Raw genomic sequence first — 10,837 nt, forward strand, 5'->3', positions numbered from 1 at the left:
CCACATGATATAGAGCAACACAACCACTATTAACATGATACCATATGATATAGAGCAACACAACCACTATTAACAAGATAACACATGATATAGAGCAACACAACCACTATTAACAAGATACCATATGATATAGAGCGACACAACCACTATTAACAAGATACCATATGATATAGAGCAACACAACCACTATTAACAAGATACATGATATAGAGCAACACAACCACTATTAACATGATACCATATGATATAGAGTGACACAACAAATACCACTATTAACAAGATACCATATGATATAGAGCGACACAACAACTATTAACATGATACCATACTATATAGAGCGACACAACCACTATTAAAAAGATACCATATGATATAGAGCAACACAACCACTATTAACATGATACCATATGATATAGAGTGACACAACCACTATTAACATGATACCATATGATATAGAGCGACACAACCACTATTAAAAAGATACCATATGATATAGAGTGACACAACCACTATTAACATGATACCATATGATATAGAGCGACACAACCACTATTAACAAGATAACACATGATATAGAGCAACACAACCACTATTAACATGATACCATATGATATAGAGCGACACAACCACTATTAAAAAGATACCATATGATATAGAGTGACACAACCACTATTAACATGATACCATATGATATAGAGCGACACAACCACTATTAACAAGATAACACATGATATAGAGCGACACAACCACTATTAACACGATACCACATGATATAGAGCGACACAACAACTATTAACATGAAACCATATAATGTATAATATAGAGCAACACAATAACTATTAACAGCATACCATATAATGTGTAATACAGAGCAACACAACAAAAACCACTATTAACAAGATAGCACATCATGCATCAAACAGAGCAGTTCAAGACGGGTACAAGACAGAACAACACAACCATCACGCGGTACAAGACAGAACAACACAACCATCACACAGACAGGCTCCTCTCACCACCACTCCCCAGTGTGGCCCTCTTGATTTTGTTGGCCAGCTCTGTGCCGGTCTGGCCCGGTCCTCCCTGACCGGGCCAGGACCCGTGGTCGGACGAGTCCGCTCTGCCCGAGGACTCCCCCGGCCCGGGCTCCGGTGGGCCGGCCTCTGGGTACACGCTGAGTGATGCCTGTCAATCACAAAAACAAATGAGCGCATGAATGAGTGAAGTAGCTCACCAACAAACAAACTCACTCACTGTGCTGCTATTTAGTTTACTTGGGGATTTGATGAAATTCATTTAAAGAACGTGTTTCAATTTTGAGATGTAATTAAAAAAAATAATGTCTGTAGAAAAACCGATAACAGCCTTAACGAGCTAGCTGTAGCTAGCAATTGTGTAGCTTATAGCATAGCATTTACATTTAGCAAACGCTCAGAAGAAGAGAAACAATATATCGCTGTCGGCAGCACTATTGGATGGCACTACATCAGAAACAAAGTATCTCTCATGTGTTTCCAGAGAGATTCCCACTGTTTTTCATCACTTGTAGCTTGTATCAACCACTACAAAATAAAAGCACAGTTACAATCCACATTACGGAACTCTCCTGTACTGAACAGCTGTGGTTATACAGTTTACACCGGTTCATCTTTAAAAAATGATATCCTTCCATCACACTTTGTTGTGACATGGATCCCCCTGGGTCTGAAATAAAGAATTATATATTTTGCCAAACTTTATAAAATGTAAAAAAATAAAAGTTCCCGCCACCTGTCTGACGAGATAGCCTCGCCGCCTCTCCTTCATGGCGGACGCGCTGCTGTACATCTCCCCCTGCCTGGACCCCGGCGACAGACTCCCGTAGTCGAAGGACTTGCTGCGCATTTCCGGGAACTCCGTGGCGAGGGCACAGGGCGCCTGCTCCGACGAGGACCGCCTCATCTCCCTCTGCTGGTGGTGGCTGGAGTGACCGCTGCCCGGGACCGTCAGGAACTCCGACTGCTTGCTAGCTGTACCCGTACCGCAGCAGCTCGAAGCGTCCTCCTGCTCGGACAGGTAAACCCGGGCTTAGTACGGTAAATGCACATTAGGACACATTAGGATTATCCAAATGTAAATCTTTATTTTGAACCGCACCGTAGTGTATTCATGAAGTATCCTTAATTAAGATCGTATTTCAGGGCAAACCTGATGCAAATAGGAAGTGTATAACCAAGGAAAGATAAGATCAAGATCAAGATCAAGTTGTTTTTTTTTCTGCCTCACGGAAGATAACACTTTGGCCCCGTCCCAATACCTCCCCTAACCCTAGACTTTGCTTTGTTCTCGTGTAGGGGCAGGGTGTCCCATTACTGTAGGGAGCTAAGGTGGAATGCTATTTTGCCCTCATAATCAACCCTCAAAACGTAGTGAGGTCCGACGCAGGCTTAAAACGAAGTGGAAGATCTACTGTTGAGGGCACTCCAAACCAAGTGGAGGTTTTAAGGGGGGAGAAATGGGACAGGGCCTAAATCTCTAGGACTGACGTGCTACAACAACGTCCTGGCAAGACTACCTGCTTTGTCGGTGACCCAGACTTGAGGTTCTCCTCCCGCTCGAAGGACATGGAGAAGGAGGAGTAGTAGGAGAGGTTGCTCTCCTGGCTGGGGCTGCGGGAGAGGCTGGTGCAGGTGGACTCAAAGCTGGACTCCCCCGACGAGTGATCCAGGTCCGCCAGGCGCAGCCGCTTCTTCTTCGGCGGCAGCTTCTCCGAGGGCATCTGGGACAGCGTGTCGCTCCTCTGCGGCAGCTGGAACTCCTCCACCACGTGCGGCAGCTGCTGCTGCTGCTGCTGCTGCTGCTTCTCCTGCCTCTCGGGCTCGCTGGCCAGCGACGCCTCCGCCTCCTTCTCGGGCTTGTCCGGCTCCTCCGTCACCCTGATCTCGGGGACCTGGATGTTGGGCTGCCGCACCAGCTTGTGGGGGATGTGGTAGGGCTGTCCCGGAGAGGCCGTGGCGCTCGGCGACGAGGAGACGGAGGCGAGGTCGCTGTCGCTCAGCAGCTGCTGCTCCATGCTCTCCGTCCGCTGCATGGCGGACTCGGGGCTCAGGGCGTCCTCGAAGATGTCGGGGTCCGACTGCTCAGAGTACTGGCTGCACAGGGCCTTGTCCGCCGGGTGGTAGGCCAGCTGGTCGAAGGACTCGGACTTCTCGAAGGAGTTGGGTCGGCTCAGGGAGTTGGTGTGCTGGATGACTGATATGACGTTGCCCACCGCCTTCCTGCCCTCCGAGTCGGGGAGAAGCACCATGTCGTCGGAGCCCATGCTGGCACAGGTGTCAAAGCTGTCCGACTGACTGTGAGCGCTGTACAGCGAGCCCTTCCCTGTCGGGGTGCCCCTGGATCCGTCCAGGCTGCCGTGTTTGGAGTCATAGTCGCCGATCATCTCCACAGAGCCACTGCAACTGCTGTCGCACTGGCCGGGGCTGTCCTCCTCGTCGCCGACGCTCTTCTGCTTCCGCCTCTTCCTCGTGGCGATCTCCGCCATCCCGACTTTCGTCCCGTAGGGGCTGTAGGCGATGTGCTCCGGGAGGCCCGGGCTGCGCTCCCCCATCTTGGAGCCCATTGCGATGAGCACATTCTTGGGCACGTGGCCGTACACCTCGGCCTCTACGGCGTGGGCCTCGTGGTGGGTGAGCTCGAAGGCCGCCTGCCTCTGGAGTCTGCGCAGGCTGGCCGGGTAGAACACGTCGTCGGACGTCATCATCTCGTCGAAGGACTGGCTGCCTTGGATGCGGCTCGGCACGCTGAGGTTGGTCGGGGAGGACGTCGGCATGGAGTTGCTCCGGGTAAGGGTCGCCGAGTCTGTGGGAGGTTCCAGCAGCCCCGTGCTGCTCTGGCAGGGGCCCGTCGCATACTGCTTGGGATCTCCAGAGATCCCCCCGTCCCCCTTGTAAAAGCCCTCCGCTATCCTCCCCATCTCCAGAATGGCACCAGACTTCTTTAGGCACGCCTGACTACCGGGATCCGCCTGAGCCATCCCACTGGCCATGGACTGTCCGGATCGAGAAGTGGGCCCGTGGTGAGTCCGTCCAAAGATGATCTCCTCGTATGACTTGCTGTTGGTGTTGGGCGGGCTGATCTGCTGCTCCGCGCTCTCCGAGCGGGAGAAGTAGCCGGAGTCCGTGCTGCCCTTGCTGTGGGGGCTGAGGAGGTTCTGGGTCTGGGACTGGGTGGAGTCCGGCTCCTGGCCTTGCTTCAGCCTCAAGGCCAGCCGCTGTTTGATGGTCGGAGAGTCCTCCGCGGGGTTCCCGAGGGCCTCGGCCTGGGAGCCCGGCATGTGGTGCGGTGGACCCTTCATGTCGGGGAAGGAAGGGCACTCCATCGCCGGAGAGGGGACCCCTCCTGGCTTGGGGACGATCAGGATGGGCACCTTCATGGAGCCCATGGACATCTGCTCCGCTGAATCAGCATAGGCAGGTTCCACCCCACCTGGGCGTAGAGGAGGAGACCATGTGGGGCGAATCAGAGAAGGAAGAAAGTAGACGATCACAACAAAGGGAAGAAGAAATACACCTTTTTTTACTTTCTTTTTTAAAACTTTCTTCCAATTAAGCAATTAAAAACCAAAGGCTTTTTCGCTTTAAACCACAACTTTCTGTTTGTTGTTTTGAATTCATACAACTAGATTTATCTGAAAGTAACGAGCCGAACACAAATTGAAAGGCCATTAATTATTGAGCTTCTTTAAAAAAAAACAAATCACCTGCTCTTTTGTCAGCTACGAAGGAGATCTGTGGCCCGGGGGTCTCCTTCTCCATCAGCATCGTGGAGCCCTCCAGTCCTTCCTCGTCCGTGTCCGTGCTCTGCTCGCCGTCCGACTGGACGTCGCCGGCCAGGTCCAGATCCCCCCCGCGGCCCACCAGACCCATCTCCGAGAACGGCACCAGGCCAGCCTTGATGGCGTGCGCGTGGGACTTGCGGTGCTTGTAAAGGTTGCTCTTGGTTTTGAAGGAGAACCCGCAGGGCACACAGGGGTAGGGTCTCTCCCCCGTGTGCGAGCGGATGTGCTTCTTCAACACGCTGGGCTTGGCGCAGGCTCGGCCGCAGTAGTGGCAGATGTACTTACCGGGCTTCTTGGGCTTCTGGTCCTTTTTGCCGTAGCCCTCGTCGCCGGGGTCCAGGCTTGACTGGGAATACTGTCCGAAGGAACTGGGCAAACTGGGGGATTTCTGCCGAGGAAACCTCCCTCCCGCCGCCCTGTGCGGGTGGCCCAGGTTCCCCGCGGGGTAATGTTCGTCCGAGGGCAGCTGACCGGCGAAGGGCCAAGCGTGGGGCTCCAGGCCCGGCTGGGGTTTGGCCCCCGAGTGGAAGCGCTCCGTCTGGGGGTGCTGCGGGTACGGCTGGTAGGCGAAGCCCCGGGGGAACCCCTGAGGGAACGGACCCTGGGGCTCCCGCGACGGCTGGAGCAGTTTCCCCGGGACGCCGGGCGACGGGTACTTCTGCTGGGTCCCGGAGGCTGTGCCCGGGCCCTCGTCGCAGGGCTGGCCCTCGCGGGAAGAGTTCCGCGACGCGTCGGGGCTGGAGAACGTGCTCCTTTTGGAGGAGGCGGTGGGCTCCGACGCCCAGCCCCTCTGTAAGGGAGCCTTCTCCTTTTTTATGCATTTCTGTCCGCCAACAGGTGATTCGTGAGACTCCATTTCCCCTGACGGTTGGACCGGCGGTGGAGGGTGGGGTCGGTGGAGCGGGTGAGCGGGGGAGATGTGGCGGGAAGGGTGGAAATTATGGGATTTGAAAAGGCAGTGGGGCTGCCACGCTTGACAGCGTGTGGCTTACAGTGGCGACCCGCTGATCTCAGAAAAACAGTATGTGTCGAGCCATGACTGCCGCGCGGCGGACGGCTAATCCAGGATTGAATCGGGAAGTTGAAATCGGAGACAAGGGGGGCGGGGCTTGGGAAAAAAGCATCAGAACAGTTTTTTCCTGTGGGCCATTTTGTAAACACGATGGGATTGCGGGGTTGTTGCTCTCCGTCCAGTTCATCCAGGGGCTGAAGAGTCCTCGAGAAGACCAGACTGGCAGGAGAACAAAGAAAAATCATTAATGAACGAATCAATGAATGAGTTGGTTTAACAACGCACGACGACGGTCATCCTTATGATTGGAGATCATCACGGTTGAAGACCTGAGCCAAACGAGCTTACCGTCAAAGGCTCAATCCTCTTCAGTAAAAAGTGCTTGCAGATGTTCCTCTCGAAGCGTCCACTGGCCTCTGGTTGTGGATCCTGCAGCGCGACAGAGACACAGGACGTTACGACACGGGGCGCTGCGCGTCAAATGCACCCGTGTGTGACGTTAACGTGGCTGCGAGGGCCCCTCTCCGCACAGAGCGACACCTGCCTCTCGGAGAACAAATCAAGTGCAAATCAAGTGCGTGCCGAAAAAGAAAACACTCAAGCGAGCGAGTGACTTGCAAGTCACTCGCTCGGTGCGACTCACGAGGCCTGTGTGGAACACACTCATCACAGAACAGGAACCACCTCCCTCAGACTAACGCTGAGCCGGGTGTCATCTGGTGTCTCCAGCTCAAGTTTGAAATGTGATTGTTTGGGTGAAGTTTTCTCACTAGTTGGGTGGAATGCATCCGCACACAAACGCACACACACGCACACACACACACACACACACACACACACACAACTTCCTCCTCGCGGGAGTGAGTCACCGGTGTGAGGCAGAGCCACGCTGTTCTTTTAAAGACACAAAGGGAGTATAAATAGACGACCGCGGATGACGTAGGTCTGTGTGTGTGTGTGTGTGTGTGGGCGTTCCAAAGGGCCAGAGTCAAACACCACCCGTCAGCGGCACCCAGCTCCTATACCTCTGACCAGCGACCCCCTGGGTTCTACGTCTGGGGATCAGTATGCACACACACACACACACACACGCACACACACGCACACACACGCGCACACACACGTACACACACACACCCACACACACTCCACTGCAACTGCACCAAAAAGTGTGTAGATTGTCGGTTGCAAAAGGGAGGTACATTGTATATGTGTGTGTGTGTGTGTGTGTGTGTTTCCAATGTTTGTTTCCTAAACCACACCAACACCTGACAGAAACCAGAGTGCAGTGAAACACAATTATGCTCTCTCTCTCGCTCTCTCTCTCTCTCGCTCTCACATACACACACACACACACACACACACATTAAGACACACACACACACACACACACACACACAGATACACACACACACACACACACACACACACACACACACAGATACACACACACACTGCTGAAGTTGCATAATTCTTTCCTCTATGGTCTAATTTTGAGTTTTCTATTCTCTTGTGGGCTTATATTGCAACATATAGACACACACGCACACGAGTTACACACAACCACACTTACACACACCACACACACATACCCCCCCCCCCCCCCCCCCCACACACACACACACACACACACACTGGGTCATCTTGTAGTTGAGCAGGCCTCTGACGGTGGTGTCTGGGGAACCAGCGGCTCTACAAATAGACCAGCTGTATTTTTAGCACTGCGTACGTTAACTTTAACTCTAGCTTTTTTTTGTTGTTCTTAACACACACACACACACACAGGCACACACACCGACAAACACGATGTTCACAAACCCCCCCCCCCACACACACACATCGATTCAAACACACACCGACACACAAAAAATCATAGACAAAATATTATCAAATACACACACACACACACAGACACACCTACACACATTCATTCACACAATCCCAAATACAATATACACAAACAAACACACACACACACACACACACATACACACAGACTCACACACACACACACACACACTTACTATGTGTACACACAACTATACACATTAAGGCATGCATACCGCATTTCACACAAACACATACACATGTACACAAATGCATACACACACACACATTGACAACCATACACATCCCCCTATACACGCACATTTGCATCTATACAAACATACAGATGTATACACACAACCGTATACACACACACACATTTGCATATATACACACATACAGATGTAGAGACACATTCACACACACACACACACACACACTTGCACGCACACCCTCACACGCACACACACATACCCTGAGAGCTAGAACATGAATTGGAGCTGATGCTTTCCATGTTTTCCATGTTGTTAAGCGATCAGGAATGTGGACTTGAAGAAACAGAGAGAGAGAGAGAGAGAGAGAGAGACAGACTGGGCCCTGCACAGACCCCAGTCAGGGATTGGGTCTGGCCAGTGTCCATCAACCCCAGGCCAACGCTGATTGGCCGGTAGCTTGACATGCACGTGCACTCCCAGGGAAAAGCTGCTCTATTGCTTCGTGCGGACTGACCTACATGTGGTTGTGGTTCTACTGGCTTTTCACCGTGGTTACTGCTGCTATTATGGTCTGGCCCGGTCCTGTCCTCTTGATTCGCGCAGCAGATTTTAATGTGGGGTTTAAAATACGGCGCTGGAGGCACTGGGTCCGGGGGTCGACCGTCAAGTGACACGAGCCGTCGCCCGACGTATGGATCACCCTGACGGGAGCGTGTGCTCTGACCCCCGCCGCCGCCGACACTCAATCAGAGAGCCCTCTTCAGCGGTCACATGGCGTCCAACACAGCTTTCTCATTGGTGGATACGAGAATGGCCCATGGTTCCATTCTTCGGCCGCTACGTTCTTGGGTTCCGACCCCCCCGGAGTCTGTCAGTGGAGAGCAGGCGAGTCGGCCACAGCCCGGCCGGCTCTCCACCGACACGTACCTGAGTTCACCGCCTCTGGATCAAACCCTCTGCTAGATAAATACACGGTCATGAGTTAAGGTAGTACTTTATGGTTATCGGACAGGAAATATGGGGTATGATAGCACAACGAGGATGTAATTACAGATAATAAACATGCATTATAGCAGACGAGCTCAATTCTGGGTGAACCGGCTTCTTTCGTTTCATATTAGTCTCGACCAATCGCGTGGCTTGAGGTTCGGGATCTCTCGAAGAGCGGGATTGGCTTTCATCAGCGCACACGCACACACTTGGCCGGCAGTAGCAGACATTAAAAATGTGTCTGTAAAGGTTTCCCATCAATGCCGTACAGACCGGCCCCTACATGAACACTCTTATTTAAACCCCCTTCTGAAAGCCTTCTGGTCCACTGCCGCAAATGAGTTTCCCCTCGGTGGAATATTTCTGTAACCCAACAGGAAACACAACGTAACTCCGCCCCTGGCAGTCTCTAGTGTCCGGGCCCTAACCAACCCCCCCCCTCCCTCACCTCAGGCCCCCGCGACCAAAGGTCTCGGGGGCTATTCCCCACTATTTACGGACTATTCCCCACTATTTACGGACTAGTCCCCACTATTCACTATTCACGGAGCCTTCGAATCATTGTTTTAGTATACACTACACGTGAACACTCACAAACAAGAAAACACTTTTTGCCGGGATTGATTTGTTTTTATGAGCGTGACGAGACGACCGTCACGCGCCACATTTTGTAATGAAAACAATATCCCGGCTGGCTGTGGTATGTTCTCATTATACCACAGTTAAGGGGCGTTGTGCGTCGGGACGGCGACCCCCTTCACTGTGGTATAATGAGAACATACCACTGACTGAAGTGATCTATTGCTTAAGTATGTATGGCGAAATGAAAGTCAGAGACACCCTCAATTTAGAAAAAGCGAGAATGTCGGAAAAGCATTTTTTTTTAACGAATACAAAAAAGTAGTCCCTCCTGGCTGCCGGCAAAGTGTACGGCGGTTGCTATGCAACACACCGTAGCGTCCTTCAGAGAGAAGGCTACAGACGGTAGCTCGGTTCGCCGGCAATTTAGCCTACTGTCGAGTTCACTCACCGTGTGCCTATTGCTTTACAACATTTCCACCCTCTCCAGCAATCAACATGTTTTTAGGCTTCAGTGAACTACGCTATCGCTTTTATATATAAATAAACAACAGTTCGAGTTAGGCGCGGAGTGATACTGAACTCCGTAAGCTGAACGGGCGTCATAGCTGTGTGTATACGCTCGATATACAACAGTTGGGAACCAATCAGATCGCTTGATTCAAGCCACCCGTTTAATAATAAAACATAACAGGAGCGCTGGATCCCGGAGAACACGGATCAGATCGGGGTTGATGGACAGCGGTGTGTGCAACTGGCGGCGCGGTTAAGCGGCGGCGGCGGTGGCGGTTGCGGCGGCGGCGGCGGCGGCGCTGGGCCGGGGCAGCGCTGGCGCCGGTTGAAAGGCGTCCCTGTTGGAGCTGTGCGTGGGCGCGCGCCGCCTCACATAAAGATACATTCATAGCAAACAGTCATCGGCCAAACATCACCCCACCTGCCCGCGTGAACAGGCTGCATCCAGCCTGCTCCCCTGTGTGTGTGTGTGTGTGTGTGTGTGTGTGTGTGTGTTATTATGTGTGTGTGTGTGTGTGTGTGTGTGTGTGTGTGAATGTTTTATTCTGTGTGTGTGTCTGAATGTTTTATTCTGTGTGTGTGTGTGCGTGTGCATGTGAGTGTGTTATTATGTGTGTGTGTGTGTGTGTGTGTGTGTGTGTGTGTGAGTGTGTTATTATGTGTGTGTGTGTGTGTGTGTGTGTGTGTGTGTGTGTGTGTGTGTGTGAATGTGTTATTATGTGTGTGTGTGTGTGTGTGTGTGTGTGTGTGTGTGTGAATGTGTTATTATGTGTGTGTGTGTGTGTGTGTGTGTGTGTGTGTGTGAATGTGTTATTATGTGTGTGTGTGTGTGTGTGTGTGTGTGTGAATGTGTTATTATGTGTGTGTGTGTGTGTGTGTGTG

At 52.0% G+C, this 10,837-nt stretch overlaps 1 protein-coding gene and 1 non-coding gene across 2 annotated transcripts; both read right to left on the bottom strand.

The window, feature by feature from the left end:
• Positions 1-1,016: 1,016 nt before the first annotated feature.
• LOC311374572 (transcription factor HIVEP2-like) lies at positions 1,017-6,263 on the bottom strand (the record flags this gene model as incomplete). The annotated part of the gene is made up of 5 exons (XM_084490392.1): positions 6,180-6,263; positions 4,742-6,050; positions 2,555-4,467; positions 1,771-2,043; positions 1,017-1,185 (listed from the first exon to the last, which is right to left on the bottom strand). Coding segments are annotated over exons 2-5 (3,289 nt in total), but the record flags the coding sequence as incomplete, so codon positions are not given.
• Positions 1,480-1,551, bottom strand: LOC311374573 (small nucleolar RNA SNORD79). Its single transcript, XR_014643067.1, has one exon. It is a non-coding gene; the product is annotated as a small nucleolar RNA SNORD79 (small nucleolar RNA).
• Positions 6,264-10,837: the final 4,574 nt, after the last annotated feature.

This window comes from Micromesistius poutassou (assembly GCF_964030765.1).
Source record: "Micromesistius poutassou genome assembly, contig: SCAFFOLD_6322, whole genome shotgun sequence".
NCBI classification, from domain to species: Eukaryota; Metazoa; Chordata; class Actinopteri; order Gadiformes; family Gadidae; genus Micromesistius; species Micromesistius poutassou.